The 17,977-nt window shown below is 45.5% G+C and overlaps 1 protein-coding gene across 1 annotated transcript in view; it reads right to left on the bottom strand.

Moving 5' to 3' along the window:
• Window positions 1-17,977, bottom strand: part of cntnap2a (contactin associated protein 2a) — a 198,617-nt gene that overhangs the window by 67,458 nt on the left and 113,182 nt on the right. Inside the window, exons 10-12 of the mRNA XM_076158328.1 lie at window positions 12,260-12,409; window positions 5,245-5,407; window positions 855-961 (exon numbers count right to left, since the gene is read on the bottom strand). Coding sequence (XP_076014443.1) covers window positions 855-961; window positions 5,245-5,407; window positions 12,260-12,409 — 420 coding nt within the window. The remainder of the gene's footprint in view (window positions 1-854; window positions 962-5,244; window positions 5,408-12,259; window positions 12,410-17,977) is intronic.

Raw genomic sequence — 17,977 nt, 5'->3', positions numbered from 1 at the left:
AGACAAGGCGTCGCACCTCCTTACAGAGTTACGTCTCCTCTAAAACACTCACTCAAGTACACACACTTGCTAAATATGTGTGTTTAAAAGAGGGAGTGAGTTTTATGATATTAATGCGCAAGTACACTGAACATAGAAGACACAAAGAGGAGAGAGAAGAAGAAGAGAGATTGTTGGCTTTCCTTTCCTCCCCATCTTTAATTTTCTCTCTCTCTCTCTCTCCCTCCCTCTCTCTCTCTCTCCACCACCAACTCATATGTCTTCCATTGTTTCCAGGGGTTCATGTTTCTGGAATTTTCCATCTAAGATTCATTCCTTTCTTCCATTCTTAGTGATGTTATTTATACTCCTGCTCCTGTCCCTCTGCGGTGCTTTAACCATAACACTCTCCTCCACTTCACTCCTCACTTCCATCTGACTTCCTCTCCGTTTAATTACATCTGCTTTATGAAGATGAACACGCCGCCAATAGTAGCAATAGTTGTGGCAATGATTGGATGGCATTCTTACATTTCTAAGCCTTTTCTAAAGCCCTCAGTCTCCTCTCTCTCTCTCTGTCTCTCTCTCTCGCTCGCTGACTCAATTCTCTTTGTGGGGTTGGCGGATTTTATCTGTGTTTCCTCCCCTCAGTACAGAGCAAAACACACCCCGGCACCCTGTGAACACTTCAAATGTTCTGCTGTCCTTCTGTTGAGAGTCGCAGATTGGGAAGCAGATCACTCAAAGGCGAATGGAGGACGGCCAAGTCAAACACACAACACGCAAGGAGCACGTTAAGGGGCTGCTGCTGCTCCTGATGGGGAAAATCAATGAGGGGAGGGAAGAGACACACACACACACAATCAGATACTTACACGTGTGGCAGGTGGCACCAGTGTATCCGGTTCCATCGCAGGTACAGCTGAAACTGTCCCATGTCTGCTTGCAGCGTCCCCCATGTTCACAATGATTGGGCATACACCTGCAGGAGAGAGGAGGAGGAAGAAGAAGGAAGTGAGGGCGCTTTAGCTCATGCTTCTGATTTGGTCGAGTTAAACTGTGGAGTGAAAAGATTTTGCCAGACATCCAGTAATGTGAAAGCTGTCTGTTAAATATGACAATAGGGAGAATTCACCGGCAAGAGCAAATGTTAGTGACAAAGAAAATACTGTTAAAGCAGATGGAGTTCAAGGTTTGAAGGCCAAACTCTTCTCTAACGACGATGATGATGATGGTGATGGTGATGATGATGATGCTTTGTAAATCAGCCATCTCATTGTGTGTGGCACAAGGGTCTCACTGGGCTTTTTTCATTATCACTGCAGCCAAATATGATTGGTTTTAAGTGGCTTCTCTGGAAATAGATGTGATACAATTTGCAAATTATGAATGTTATTTTGCAAAACATTTGCAGCACAGACAGGGAACTTGGTCTGGCATCTTTTAATGAGCCAAATGTGCTGGTTTTGGAGTTTGGAATGTGCTGGGAACTACTATCATCAGACGCTGCTCCAGTTTGCCACCTTGTAGCTACGATGAGTTGGATGAACAGCTACGAGCTCACATGTGAACTTACTGACTCACTAACTAGCTTAGTTTGTGTTGAAATATGTAAACCAGACCCGCAAAACATCAATGTTATGCGGTTGGAACGGCTTGAGGCTCTGGTGGGAATGGATCCTAAGACACACACACACACACACACACACACACACACAGACGTTCGCTGCTTTAAGTATCAGAGTTTGCTGATTAGTATGAATCAAAGTGATGTTAAAAGCAAAGCCAGCTGGAGGAAAAACAAACACTGACTCATCAGAGCTGCAGGGTTTCTATAAAATGCTGAGATTTCCCCTCCGTCCTGCAGGGAGCACAGGGGCATTACAGCAACATTCAGATGATCACTTTTTTGTCAAACCTTGCTACAAAGCCGACGTATTGTTTCCATGGGAACGTGGACGCGGTTAACTTTACGGTGGAATGCGAGTCAATTTTTTCCAATTTGATGTCTTAGCAATCATATCTCCACATAAGCAATTCCCGAGACGTCAACTACAAGAAGAGTCAAATTAACATCTCACAGACACACACGCTGAAATGCACAGCTATAACAAGCTGTTCAAAGGATATTAGAATGATGGATGTCATGGCGATAAGATGTCTTTGGAGCTGACAGAATGGATACAAACAAAGAGAAAATGTGGTAGTTACTTCACTTTTACTTTTTCTTTAATGATGGGATGTATAGTGGATGTATGGATCCCGTGTGTGTGTGTGTGTGTGTGTGTGTGTGTGTGTGGGGAAGGAAACCAGCAGTAATTTGTGTCAAGTGAAGCACAGTAGCAATAACAATGAACAGACGAGACATATTACACACGTATACACACACTAAGGCAAGTTCCTTAAGTAGAAGCTAAAGTAAGAAAAGCTTCGACTGAAACGAGGACTTAGCATAACAAACAATCACTGAGCCAAACCACCATCGTTCAAATCAAATCTAACTTCAACCAGTCGAGTTTAATTGAACATATTCAAGAAATGCTCGCAAGTGGAGTGTGTCGGGGCGTTTTACGGCTCCGGCGGGCTAACAAGGATAGATGAGATGACAATGTGCTTTCACAAAGCTCGCGCAATTGACAGGAACTGACGATCACCAAACCCATTTGTTCAGCAAGTCGTGTTCAGTGGAGTACACACACAGAGACACAGAGACACACACACACAGACACAGACTGTATTTGCTCATGGGAGGTGTTTTGTGTGAGTAGCGAGCACCGGAGGACAGAGTGCACATTTACAGCACCTCTAAAATGTGTGCCTACGCTTAAGTTTAAGTTTGTGTGTTATCCTACAGTATGGCCGTGCATGAAATACACCAGTCCCCGACTCCTATGTGTGTGTTTGACTGTGTGTATAAGCACGGGACAGCGTTGTGGTGGGGATGTGGGTGTGCATGTTTTGCTCCATCCACCATCTCAGCCCCTCAACAGAATCCCACAGTGGAACGGCATTGATCAAAAGGAGGTCAGACAGGGCTATTGAACTGCCTTCACAGACATTCTAATAACTAGATGGTAACACTGCACCCATTCATCTTCCTCGGCAGCACAGGCTCAACCCGAGTACAGTGCGGCTGACGCACAAGGCTTTGATGTAGCGGTCGAGACGGGGAAACGGAAAAGAAACATTTCGAAGAACCTGTAGGATTATTTATTTGGTAATTACTCAGAAATCTAACAGCTACATTTTTCACAATTTTGCAGATGGGTGCGTTTATGGAGAGTTAATTTTGATTCACTGCTTTGGTTCTGTAGATTGAACATAGATAATGGAGTAAATTTATAAAAAATATCACAGCAAACAACACACTGATGAATTATACTGCGACAAACCTCCCACTTAAATGAGGTGACTAATCAACTGAATGATGCGTGAACCGAATACATTTAAACGTCACTCAGATCCATCGATCGATTTGAGCTACTGTAAGACATTAGAACATCAACAAGAGGACTCTTCTGGACTCAAAACAGTGTCCACTCTGATGACAGACAGGTAATAAGCGTAAATATGTGTGCGTTGCAATGATAGTGGTTACTAATCTCAAAATGGAGGCTCCATTGTTTGTTGATGTCTAACCCATGTTGCCCCCGGCCTGCACAGACAGCACTGAAGGAGAGTTGTAAAACATCTCCTATACAAAATCCATAAAACCGTGTTCAAAACGGATTGATTCCTTGAGACATCCAGCCATCGATAACCAGTCGACGTGTCAAGCGTTTTGACAGCGAGCCCACAACAACAACAGCGGGACCTCAACCTGGGCCGAACTCGTGGAGAAACTTTTAAATGCGTTTAGCGGAACTCCTGAATAATCCATGAAGCCATCTCAGCTGGGTTACCACGGTTTCGCCACAGCTGCTGCGGAATCATTAATTAATAAAATTCATGATGTTGCTCAACATGCCGCATGAGTGAAGAAACAGGGGCTGCTGTCATGGATACGGGCGGAGGAAAGTTTGACACGGCAGAGATGTAAAAACTCTCTCTTATTCTTATGTATTCCTTCCCGAAAAAAAAGTGGTGTTGAAGCTCATTCAGACTCTGGTTCGCACATTAATTACTTTAAACGAGTGCTGGATAGTTAACAAGGAGAGGCCACGCTTAATTACACTCATCAGTTTGGATGGTATTTTAGTTGGAGGCAAATGGATTGTAATGGACGAGGCATTATTCAACTGCCTACTCATGAACGTCCCCTCTTTAGGAACGCAGCCTGTAGCCAAACCGCTGCTAAGGCTCACATATAGGAGTGTGTGAAGTCCGGACTGGGTACAAACTCCTCCTTGTCTGCGTCCTTAGAAAGAAGGACTGAAACATTTTGCGTGGAGGTGAACGTGGAGCCGTCATCGGAGTGGACTCCAAATCTACACTCAAGTATCCCAGAAAGCTACTTTAGACCTCTCTTTGACTGAGGAGCAAATTGATCCAAATCAGACGTTGGCAGCCGGTGTCTTCTCCTCCCGGCGAGGATATTGATGAAGATAAGTGCTATCGACGAACCCGACCTGAAAACAAATTGCTCACTTCTGGAAAAACGTTTGTTCTTATCACAGCAAGGTCAACCTTCTCCTAATTGCCGCTGCTTCTAAGTCTGGTTCACCTTAACAGCTCAGATGCGAGACTCGGCTAATAAGCTGTCGTGTTTATGTGCCAGGCGTGATTAAGAGCAATTGAAACTTGTTTAGAATAGGACAAGACTTAACCCCTGACGGTTAAAGGAGTTTCTACTGATGAACGCTTTGCACATATCCTCTAATTCAGTGTCACTCAACGGGAGCTGGAGGGATGGACGGATTCCATGAATGGCAAATCTGCCCCGACGTGTTTGTCTGCCCGACGATAAGGAAATAAATTGAAATGTCAACAATTTCTGATGAATGCTTGCAGCGATCCAGCAACTAGACGTGCTGTGCAGAAGCTCCGGCTCAGTTAGGGAGAAATATGTGTGCCTGGTCTTTGATGTGTGATTGAGATCATGCAGTGTTTGGAAGGAAGGCAGTCGCTTCTTCCTTTCTGATGAAACAAACCAAAGCCATGCAGTGTTAACATGCATTGGCCTCCACTGTCAATCCATAATTAAAACCACTTAATAGCATGAAACACACTCAAATGTCACAAGAAGAAGAACCCTGGTAGGAATTTCAAAGACTTCTTTTCTTTTCCATGTGAAACTTAAAGCTGCAGGACTCCTTTCACTCCTACCTGTCTATGATGGCACACATGTCCAGGCTGACGTTCTCAAACGCTCCCACGACGCCTCTCTCCACCGCGTGCAGGTCGGCCGGTTGATCATCCAGCAGGATGGCTTGCATGCAGCCCTGGAACGAGTGCTGGGTGGGAGGGAAGAGGGTCTGCAGGAAATACCCTGAAGCAATACAAAGAAATGAAAACCCATAAAGTTAAACTTCAGAACGAGAGCGAAACAGTCGGATGTATGACACAGCGCAGGGGAACAACGCTCGGGAGGGAGCGGAGGGCGATAAAAAAGGAGAGCGATCTTCTTTTTGAGCCGTGATTTAAAAGGCATGGAGGAGAGAATGCCCTCTATGGAGCCAGACATCAAACTTAACTACGCCATCATCCTTGAGGAGGAACAACACACTGGATTAGCACTGGTTATTGACATTTTACAGTCAGGAACCTTCACGTCTTCTCCTGCTTCTGGCCCTCATCCAATGGGCCCGTTAGCCTTAATACTGTAGTGCTCGGGCCGCAATAGACTAGATGACAAACATCGCACAGTTATGAAACACACGAGTCAATGGGGCGACCAGGGGCAGCGCTCGACCTCCCTCACCGCGTGAAGAAGAGTTGGACAAAGCGATTTGCATGTATATGGTGAGGATTTTGCTTTCACAATTCCAAGGCTATACAGCGATCGATTTGTGCAAATAGGTGCTGACTTACATACATGTGCAGTAAGCGTGTGCACAACAACATGTGCCATTACATGCGGTGAAGGACGAGAGGAGGTGGAAGCTGGGGAATTTAATCTTTGCCTCAAGCACGCAGGTCAAACGTAAAACAATGGCTCTGGGTGACACCTCCATCATGGGGGCGTTATAGGCTGTCACACACTCCGCCGCGACCGTCAGCCTCAAGGCCGCTGCCGTCCAAAGGGCTTATCACCGAGGGCAAAAGGGTGTGTGTGTGTGTGTTCCTGCACTATTCACGTTTATGTGGCAAGACGACATGTGGCACTTCTGTTGATGTCCCGCAAATAAAAATCGGAACGGAAAAACAACAAGTCTGGGAATGTGGCTGAGCTCGTCTGACTTTCATTCACGACTTCAGATCTCATTTTCACTTCCCCAGCCAAAAGAACTTTCTCTTGTCATCTCTGCCATCTGTCTCCTCTTCCACCACACCTGTCTGCTGTCCTTCCAGAGGAGTGGGAATGGGTGAGGAAGAGGAGGGCAAGAAAGAGCAGAGCACAGCTGTCTGGCTGCACTCTGCAGACTGTGGATTGCATTTGAATGCGAGGAGAAACAAAGTCATCCTGACAGTTTGAGCGGAGCAACGCATGGAAGAATGAAAAGCAGGGTGGGATGGAAGATGAAGAAGGGGTTCGTCTCCCTTAGCTTTAGTTCTATAGCGCCTTAGTGTTAATAGTGAAAACCTCGACCTCACACTGCTTGTTCTCACCCTAAACTGAGAGTCAGCACGCTGCGCTCATCCTCCAGAGACCCTGATTTAAATGTGTGACTACATTTTCACTCTCGCTTAAAGCATCTACGCTGTACAGCTGCCGTTGTGGAATTAGCGGGAACTCAAAGATCCCTGGGGATCCGAAACAGGCGGTCAGGATTTCCCCTGTGGTCCTGCTAGCTCTGGATCACAGCTTGCTATAAGGAGCACCGACACCAGGGCACCACTACCTGCTCACCATCAAACTGGTGGCTGCTGAGATCAGCACACACAGAGTTTCTGCTTCCGCGGGCGTCTGAGAATAAAACAGAAGTCCACAGAGGCACAAATAAATGGATAACAGACATTGTAAAGGCAAAAACACACAAGAAAGGTGACCATATGTTGCCTTCAAGGCCTCCAGCGTGTAATATATCATCAGACACCAAAGAGGACCAAAGCAGGTGTCTCTCTCTCTCTCTCTCTCTCTCTCTCTAACTCTGAGCACCTTCACCTTATAGAGCAGCTTCAAAAAAGCACATCAGACATGCCCGTCAAACCTTACTGCACACATGACAAGGACAATACCTACTGACCATAGCACACACACACACACACAAACACACACACACACACACACACACACACACACACACACACAATGGAGATGCTGGGGAATATAGCCTGCCCTATGATTAATGTGGGCGTCAGACTCTCATGTCTAATTCATCACAAGCTTTACAGTTAGATGAAGAGGATGAGGAAAAGGTGGCGCTGTGTAGAGGCAGGACTGGCGGGTGCTGATAGCGGCAGAATATTAATCCACACGCGGGGATTCATTTAGATACTGTCGCAGATTGGAATATTCCGGCTAATTGACGAGGTGGCATTGTTATTTTGTGAAATCATTTGAAAATAAAAGGCGGCTAAAGGTGAGCTTGGCGTTTGTAAAAGTCATAAATCAGACTGGTACACATCGTCATTCATTCTACATACGGACACACAATAGCTGTGACAGAAATAGATGACATTTCCAAACTGATGAGGAGTAATGAGCTGACCAGAGGAGCGGTGATGGTGATACAATGTGGCACAATCACGCCAACCAATCTGCTGAGGAAATGAATCTGGCTAATAATAGAAAACAGCGCGCTACAATTATTAAACACCCGACATTTAAGAGTAGAGCCGCCGCTGTGGTGGAGACGCTCGTAATTGACGATTCTCTTCTCAGGTTATTCTTTCCTCCTCTGTTCCTGCATGGAGAAGATTATGGCGCCGTGGATTTATGTGTGTGTGTGTGTGTGTGTACGTGTGTGTGTATTGGTGCCGAGTGGTGGCCTTGCTTTCCTCTTGAGAAATTCAATCAGTGACTGTCTCGTGTCAGTCACTTACTAATTTCTCTCAGCGCATCGCAAGGAGTGAGAAACCACAACGCGTAAAATAGGCTTTGGGTTCAGGAGACTGGCTCTAACAGCAGAGGAGAGGAAGAGGATGAGGAAGAGGAAGAGGAGAGAAAGTATAAATAATGCTGCATTCAGGTCAGTAAGGTGGTATATACCAATGATCCTGCAGTAAGAGAGCTTACTAGAAAGCCTTTCCTGTTCTGCTAGAACCCTCAGAGAAACACATCAGGTTGTTTATTTACCCTTTATTGGCATAGATACCATTTTTTACCAGCGAACAACGTGTAAATGTTGCATTATACATCAGAGCTGGTAAACTCCTGCAGCATCAGGAATCCAGAGTTTAACTTATCGATTCCAAGTTGCAAAACAGATATTTTCCAATTTCCAAAGCCTACAGCATAAATATCACAACATTGGAAATCTATTACAGCTTAAGGTCAGCAGGGGTCAGGCTGGACGGAGAGCCAATACATCCAACTCATACTTTAAAGATCGGCTTATTTACATCATTAATGTTTTCAAATGTGGCAATTAAAAATAAAAAATTAGGTGTAACAGTGTGGACGTTCTACTTCAAACACATTCACACACTGTTCACACACACACACACAGACACACACACACACACACCCCGACTCACTTTCTACTTGATTAAACACACACTAGCAATTATCTCACATTATGCCTCCACATCAATGACTTGTGTGTGTGTTGTGTGTGTGAGTGTGTGTGAGTGTGTTTGTGTGCCTGCAGGGGTGTAGATGTTTGTTTGAATGGCTTTACATTATTACAATTGATTGCCATGTTTAAAAATTGTATTTTGAACCTGTGTATGTGTGAGATTGTGTGAGAAGTGTGTGAGTCCTGGTGTGTGAGTCCTGGTGTGTGGCTGTCAAGCTAAAATGTGCCGCTAATTGGTCTTGATTTGGTTTAATGTGGCAATTGGCCGTGCTTAATAAAGATTAAACCACTGTGGGAAAAATATGAAGAAAATATGAACGCACACACAGTCAGACCTTTCTCTCTTATGTGACATCATCACAGGGTTCCTATAGAGGCACTCAGGCTCTGCATCAGATCAAGCAGACGCTCCCATATCATCAATTCATTTCATTTGTAGAGTGAACGCCACTTCATGTTCTATTACACGCATTGCAATTAGATATCTGGAGAGCAGACTATTACCTACGTCGAGCCGAGGTGCCCCTGAGCAAGGCACCAAACCCTCAATTGCTCCCCCCTCTGCGAAGGGTGGTAATGTAATGTAAGTCGCTTTGGATCAAAGCGTCTGCCAAAATGATCGTAATGTAATGTATTGCAATTTAATCCAGACTTCTACCTTCATCTCCCTGGAGCGCAGCTGAGGACGCTGAGTGAAAACAGGCAGCTGAGTAAACGGGTAAAGTCAAATATGTTGTAAGAATGAAAGGAAGCTTTTCAGGTCAGTTTCAGAGCGACCTTCACTTTGGGTTTGTCTTTCTAGTTTGGTCTCTGACGTCCCGCGTTCAGAAAGTGCTGCTTGATGTCTGGAACATTTTGGAGGATTGAAGCAGATGGACGGCGTCGACACAGATTACCCTCAGCGATTAAATACAGCAAAACGGCGGAGTGTTCATGACAGTCGGATCGATACGCAGACGTTTTAGCTCTCTGCTAATTGCGGCGCTCTGAGAGATCACTGCCGGCCGCATAGGAAGTGCTGACGGAACGCCGTTTGAGAGCTGCGGCTCGGCGTAATGCACGCGGCCCCTCTGACTCATCAAGCTGCGTGATCAGACAGAGTAATTGAGGGCGAGCCAAAGGCTAACCTATCTTCCCTGCACTTACTGTATTACCAGATTGGCTTCTTAATATGATCGGATGGCGCCTTTTTGAATGAATGCGCTGTTTGAGCCGCGTGTGTCTGCGTGTTCAAGCTCGTGCTTTCGGGGTTGAAGAGCAATTTAGTGTCAAGAAAACACTCTCACGCTGCGGGTCTGTGACAATTTCATGCAGGTAGACACACACACACACACACACTCACATACAGATTCAGATGAGTTGAGGCTGGCCGCTTCCGTTTGTAATAATGGGGAGTAGAAGCTGGGAACAACAGAATATATCATCGGTCGTGGACGTGCAGAGCTGATCTGTCGGCCATTCAAGGAGAAGAAAACCCATTTGTCAGAAAGTTAAGAGCAACGGCGGAATAATTCCATCGGCGAGGAAGAACGGCGCCGCGCTCGTGCCTCCGACGGGGAATAAACAAACAAACGTGAGAGTGAAACCTACAGGCGCTCTGGGTGAAACACATCTCTCCCGGCCTGTGGAGCTCTGGCCTAAATACCGCTTTGTACGGTTAACCGCGGTGATAATAAGCCGTTTTGTTTCCCCCCGCAGCCTCCGTGCGAGCGAGCGAGCAAGCGTGTGTTTACCTCTCAGCCCCGCAGTATTCATTATGTCATGTAAAATTAACAAGGAAACCCCGGTCGCAGTTGCCAGTTCAGCCCACACACGATGGTTCTCTGCGGGGAACGGATCCTCTCGAACTGCAGCGTTGGATGCCTGCATAGGTGTGTGTGTGTGTGTGATGTGATTGCATAAGACAAAGGGTTCACATTTAATGTCTAAACAGAAATATGATCACTTGATAGATGATATAGTGTGTGTAGTCAAGTCATGGGTCATAGGCTTAAATCTGATATTCGATGCATGTACTGGATGTATATATATATATATGTGTGTTAGTGGATGTGTGTGTGTTTGTGGGTGGGTGTGTGCTTGTGCAGATATGCAGGCACCGCCTCGGGGTTTGTAAGTCTTATTATCAACTACCTCTCCGTCTCCATCACGGCCCAGTTAAGAGATTGTAATATCAGATGATGAATTAGGACTGGAGCCGGCTGACAGCAGGAGAGATCCTCCTGTTAAAGGTAACGTTACATCTTTCTCTCCTTCTCCCTCTTTTATATTCGCCCGCTAAAAGCCGTGTTTATCTTCATTCCCTTCTGCGTTTTCTTTCTCTCTTTCTGTTACACTATCAGCGTTTGCTTCTCCCCTGCATTGTATCTGTCTCCTCTCGCTCTCTCTCCCTCTCTCTCTGTGGCTCCTTCAAGTGGTAAAGACATTACAGAGCTCTTCTACTCTTAGCCACTATTGATTCCCTACTCACTTTACCAAAATCAATAAATCACCAATTGGATCAAAATGGAGAGCGGAGGGTCAGGGGGAGGAAGAGGAGGAGGGGAGGAAAGAGACACCAGAATAGAGAGCAGCACTTATTGATGTGGGTGCAGTTATGTGGCACTGAAGGCATGGAGTGAGTTTTAGACTTAGAAAAAAAAGAAAAGTGCAGAAAATTAAATAAAAAAAGGCATTAGTTGGCTTTGCTGGGGACAGTAAGGAAAGGGTTAACAAGAGGAAAAGCATAAATAGTGGTAAACGGCATGGAATGACTTCAATGGGAATTCTGAAATTGAAAGAGCTTCAAATGGAAACGAGGATGACACTAGAAAGGCAAAACATCAATGAAGAAGGTAAATTGAAATGGTGTGTGTGTGTGTTTGTGGAGAGGAAATGTCCCCAGCAAGAGCAGAGGAGAAGGTTTTTAATGGATATGCAACTAAGACGGTCCGATCCACCGCAGCATTGATGTCATAAATAAAAGAGAGGAGAAAAAAATAACATCACAGGCCCGGACATAAGGGGGGGGGTGTCACACAACGACGGGCAGGAGAGAATTAAGATCGAAGAGGATGAGGAAAGAGAGAGAGGAGAGAGGAGAGAGAGCTATGATCCGTATTGATTGGCCCAGGGAAATGGTTTAGTTTGATAGGGGAGCTTATACATAAATGAAAGAGAGAGGAAGAGAGAGAGAGAGAGAGAGAGAGAGAGAGAGAGAGAGAGAGAGAGAGAGAGAGAGAGAGAGAGAGAGAGAGAGAGATGAAGAGGACTTGATGGGGCAATCAGAGCCTGGACCATCTCGTTCAGTTACTGTAATTACATATATGTGACCTCCCACCACCTTTCTGCTGCATTAGTTCCATTAGTGCGGCTCAGTCTTAACACACTCGCCACCCCAGTTAACACAGATCCACACATGAATACATTCAGAGTGATTTCTCCTCGCTGTGAGTTTAATATTCCAACATCCACCACCCCCGTGTCCAACCAGGCTTTTATTGTGAGGACGTGACGCTTACCTCCAAGATGGTACGTTCCTCCCGTTACTATGGTGAGGGGCGAGGTGGAGCGGATGGCAGAGGCCTCGTCGCCGTCTATCGTCAGCATGACAAAGTTCTCCTTGGCCAGCAGGCGGACGGCGTGCCACTGACCGTCATTCAGACCAGAACCTGAAGGTAGAGAGAGAGGGAGGCACAGACACACACACACACACACAGCTTGAGTTATCATTCTGACAACTTCAATCAATCGATAAATCACAGTTTATTTATGAGCATTGGTAAAAAAAGAGCATGGATAAAGAGAATAAAGGAGAAAGGAAAGACGGAAGAAGACCACCAGGATGCATGCATGCAGAGAAAGAATCAATACAAGGGAAAAAGAAGAATAAGGAATAAAATAAGATAAAGCTAAGAAACAGAAACACATAATACATACATTATGAATACAAACAACAAAAATACAAAATATGAAATTTGCTACAAGCCAGGATAAATATGTAAGAACATGAAACATTGAATGATTAATGTAAAAATAGTTTTAAAAAAAATTAAAAAGAAGTTCAAGAAGAAATTGAAAAAGGACCTGGCAACTCAGACACACACTTTCATAGATTTGAGAGCTTTGCGTTAATGAATTATGCACACACACACACACACACACACACACACACACACACAGGAGTTCAGTCTGAGTTTGAGCTGAGTTGCTCCGCTTCCTCTCTCTTCCTCTTCCTCCCTTCTATTCCAAAACAGAGTGCAGCCGAGTCGCTTCCACTCCCAAGGTCCCCGTGTCTCAACTCCATTAACTCTCTGAGAACCCAGCCTGTGTCTCAGTACAAGTGTGTGTGTGTGTGTGTATGTGTGTGTGTGTTCTCTGTTCTCTATCGGTGCATGCAAGACTTTTGAGCACTCTGTCTATTGCCAATGTGTCGTGCTGTGCGTGTGTGTGTGTGTGTGCGTGTACAGTTTTGTGCTCTGCGCCTTGTAGCTGTGCTCCATTAAATATGAGTGATGTTTTGCAAAGGGACATTACTACTGGAGCTGAGAGAGAAGCCGGCTCCCTCTCATCATCCTCCCCTCCATACATCACCTATTACTGACACCAATCTCCATTCATCCTTCTCTCCGCACCGCCGTTTCATCTCTCCGTCTTTATTTCTCCGTCCTTCCCCTCTTTCCCATTTCCCCCTCCTCTGTGTCTCTCTCTCCTCCTCTTTGCCCTTTCTCCTCCGCCTCTCCCCGCTCTCTCTCGCTCTTTTGAACATCTCCTGTAGTGTTCCCCCCGTCTTTTCAATTTGCTCCGGTTCGCCGTAATCCGTCGGTAATAAAGACACGGAAGCCGGGTTCAAGGTACGGTCACGCGCAAATAAGTCTCAGCAGAGTGCATAAACTGGCCGATCTATACACCTTTGCATGCTCCACGTGTCCACACACACACACTTCAGTCCGGCCGGAGTGTGTGTGTGCGTATGCTACCTTTGTCTTCTCTTACTGCTACACACCCCTGCACGTTCACAGTGTTTGTTTATTCCCAGAACACACTTGGAGACTATAGCTTTCATGTCAGCAGGGAGTCCAGACTAATTAATCTCCATCAGCAGGGTGACTCTGCCGTGTGTGTGTGTGTGTGTGTGTGTGTGGGCATGTGTGTGTAACCAAGCAGCCGTGAGGCCACATGCTGAGGGGTGTGATCGCTTTGGCCTTGTTTGAGATGATGCCGATAGAACACACACACACACACGCACACGCACACACACACACACACACGCACGCAACAAGTCCAACGTACACACACAAGTCCAACCTACATACACACACACATACAACAAGTCCAAACTACATACACACACACACACACATACAACAAGTCCAAACTACATACACATACACATACACACACACACACACACACACACACACACACACAGAGGCGTTAATGTGATTACGCCTCTAGTTTTCCGTCTTTGGGCGCCATTGAGAAAACCACGAGATAAGAATAATAACAAATATCTGAAGGTGAGTGGTGAGAAGGTGCTTCAGTGCGATGACGACCCGAGTGTGATTCCTGACTCACGCTACGACCCAGCTCCTTCACAATCACCATTTGAGTTAGATATGAGTTTGATGTAATCACTGTCACCTCTCCAATGTAATGGGAAATAGATACTGTGTCACCTTGTGTTCCCTCATCTGTTTAACATCACCTGGAATAGCTCCCAATGATGAGCTTATCAGTGATGGTGCACTCACACACACACAGGAGAGAGGGGGAGTGAGAGAGAGGGAGAGAGAGACCCTACATACTCCTTTGCTGTCCCTCTCTCTCTCATGCTCACAACACGTGTCAGCTGTCTGACAGCGATAAAGGGAGGACAGATTATGAAGGAGAGCAGAGGAGAGAGACGGGAGGAGAGGAAGACGGCGGCTCAGATTCCAGCAGATAAAGATCATCCCGCTCTTCCCTTTGTAGCTGTCACTCATGTCCGCACGCCACGCCAGATACTTCATCGCAGCTGTGTACATAAATATATAAATATAGATAATGACAAAGATATTAGAAGATATGTAAGTGACAGTGGGCGTCTGTGCCGGAAATGTATTCTAATGATGATGACTCTCCACCTGAAACTTTGATTGGAATCCAGAATCTTAATGTTTCTATTCAGGTTTTAAAGTGTTGTTTGTTGGACCACTTAATACTTTTGATTCCATCAGTCTGTCTAAAGTCTAAAGTCTTTTATAATAAAGACCGGGCCTTCAACCCACAATGCAGTCTGACTTTATACTGCGCAAAAAGCCCACGCCTCTTAAAGCGTATTAGCAGCTCCCTTTGTAGATTTGACATTGAGCGTAGAAATTTAACGACTGCGTCCTTTTTCAAAAGAGGAATCTACTACTTTAGACTCACTGCATTCCGACCCAAACACCTCATTGTACACACACTCTGCTGTCACTGCAGGAAGTCTAATGAGGGAAGAGTTGAGATACAGCATCAGAATGTACAGTAAAGGGAGAAACTGTTGCTAACACTTCAAAAGCTAACTTATATATTCGTCTAATGGCTTTGTTGGTCCTTCGAGTGTTGACATAAGAGTGTGAGGACTGTAATTAAACAAAGACAAGCCGGGAAAATGAACAAGGACAACATTGGATTTCAGTCAAACGATGCATATAAAAAACCCCCGGAAAACTCAATTAAAAGGCGTAAATAATCATTCAATACTATTAACTGCAGTGTATTATGCTTTAAATGGCTTATTCTTCTCCTCCTCTCTGCGCATGTGACAGTGTGTTTTAAATAGCTATAAGGTTCACAGTCGCCATAGCAATTAGGAACACCTCAGCTGCTCCGTCTTAAATATGTAAATATGTGGGCTTGATGTGTTTATTGAAACGTCTGTAAGTGTAATTCTTAGGGAGGGAGATAAGACTAAGCGCAGTCGTCCCAGGTGTGTTATTGTGAACAGAACCATCTGTTTTCAACTTAAAACACAAAGATTTGCATAAATATGTATAAATAATAAAAACCTGTGCCAGATTCTAATTTATTTATTTGATTTTATTGTGAGATAAAGCAGCCGAGACCTCCAGCTTTGACCTTTTTATCTCTCTGCTTCACACACACGCACATAGACACAGACACACACTGCACAAAAACAACCAAAAAAGGGCACATTAAGTTGTTACCTTGGTAACACCAGAAATCACCTTCACACATGACATATACCTACGATCCAAACACGGTGAAGCCAATGAAGCTCAGCGTGTGCGTGACTCATTTCTAACTACAGCGGCGCGCATGTGTGTGTGTGTGTGTGTGTGACCTTGCAGATAACCTGGTTAAAATATAGTGGAAGGAAAAGTTTACTTCCTGCCACCGCCGCCGCCGCTCCCGCAGTGTTGGGCAAAGTTCAGGCGTTTCAAAGATGTGCCGGGAGCGTCAGAGGCGTCAGAGGCGTAATCAGAGGTGACAAAGCTCCCGTCTGAGAGAGAGCGATGAGTCAGGCCAGAGTGAAGGTGGCACAGGAAGTTCACTCAGCCAAAATCAGATAAGAATCAATACATCTCTCTCATATGATGTAGTAGTGCTACTGCCTATTTAGGTTCAACACTCCATCTTCACTACATGGAGGGTCAGCTGTCAAAGTGTGTAAGTGAGTAAATGAGCCCTGCATGAATTGAGTTCCCTCCAGCTCTCATCTGCAGGTACGTATACAATGAAAATGCAAGTACTACAGATGTGAGTGTGTGGGTTTGGTTGTGCGTGTGTGTGTGTGTGTGTGTGTGAGTGTGAGTGTGCAGGCATTGTATTTCCATTGATTCCAGCTATATTTGCTTCAGGGATCAATGAGAGGTAAAAGACCGTCCGCATCTGACTGATTGAATCATGTGGAGGAGACGGCGGAAACGGAGATTCGATTAGGCCCAGGACAGACAGACAGACAGACAGACAGACAGACAGACACACACACAGATCCTCACCAAATCCAGCCAAAGGTCGACTACTTTACAAACTACTAAAATGCATCATGAAATCCTCCCACTCCTCCACCTACTACCTCTCTCTCTCCTTCACCGCTCTCATTTCCTCATCACTCTTCTTCCCCCCTGTCATCCTCTCTTCTGCTCTCCTCTCTCCTCTCCTCTCTCTTTTTTCCTCCATCACTTATTGATCCTTTAAACTCTGAGTGATTTTTATCTGCAGCAGATTCTCTGGGCCCTCCGGCTCTCCACCTCCTCCTCCTCCTCCTCCTCCTCCGCTCTTAAACATCAGGACCTCTCAGGTACTGCGAAGAGCCGTCACATACTCGCCATGGCAACACAAAGCCGGAGAATGTGCCTCGCCTACACAAACAAACACAAATATATACTTTCACACACAAACACACAAACACACACACACACACACACTCGGTGAAATGAAACAATATAGCATTACATTCGGGGGTGGCTGTACTTTGCTTTTCCCCCTCACATCTCTGCCTGAGGCCTCTCCATTATTGTAATGCCTCATGCTTCCTTTTCAGACTTTGCTCGTAACCATATGTGTGTGTGAGTGTGTGTGTGTCCATGTGTGTGTGTGAGTGATAGTAATTCTGCATCTCAAAGGAACTGATGTTATTACTTCTGGCTGAGTTGATAGGTGTGCAGCGTGCCAGAACACACACACACACACACACACACAGACACACACACACACACACACACACACACACACACACAGGGCATTAACATACCAAAACATCTCCACTTTAGAGGCGCTTGAGAATCACACACACTCTCAGCTTTGCGTGGCTTTCCTGTTATTCTTTGCGTGGCGTCTGTAAGGAAACACGGCTCCCTGGTGTCGGCATGTGTTTCACCGATTACGGGAGAAATAAATGAAAGAGGAGAGCAGCAGAGCAAAGCAGATGGAGGAGATGTTATGGAGCATAATAATGATGATGATGACTGTGTTGCGTGTGTCGGGGCGGCTGATTCTATCTCCTTCTAGCTTAAAGTCTCTAGATTTACCTCACTTCCATCCTCAAAACACAGATATGATTACCTGGATGGTAGCAGATAAGAAGGTATCGGGCTGTAGGAGAGCGGAGTGAAGCGACAGGAGCGTATCTGATTCATTCATCACTGCTTGTGCATCCAAACCAGAGTGCATTAACGTCCACATGTCCGCACTTTGGTGAGCGAAAGCCTCCCAGGGAATCAGGGTTCCAAAAAAGCAAAACGCACTGGAGA

Source organism: Genypterus blacodes, unplaced genomic scaffold (assembly GCF_046128005.1).
Source record: "Genypterus blacodes isolate CSIRO-AG114 ecotype Tasmania unplaced genomic scaffold, CSIRO-AGI_Gbla_v1 ptg000076l_1, whole genome shotgun sequence".
Lineage (NCBI taxonomy): Eukaryota > Metazoa > Chordata > Actinopteri > Ophidiiformes > Ophidiidae > Genypterus > Genypterus blacodes.
This window is presented reverse-complemented; position numbering and strand designations above follow the sequence as displayed.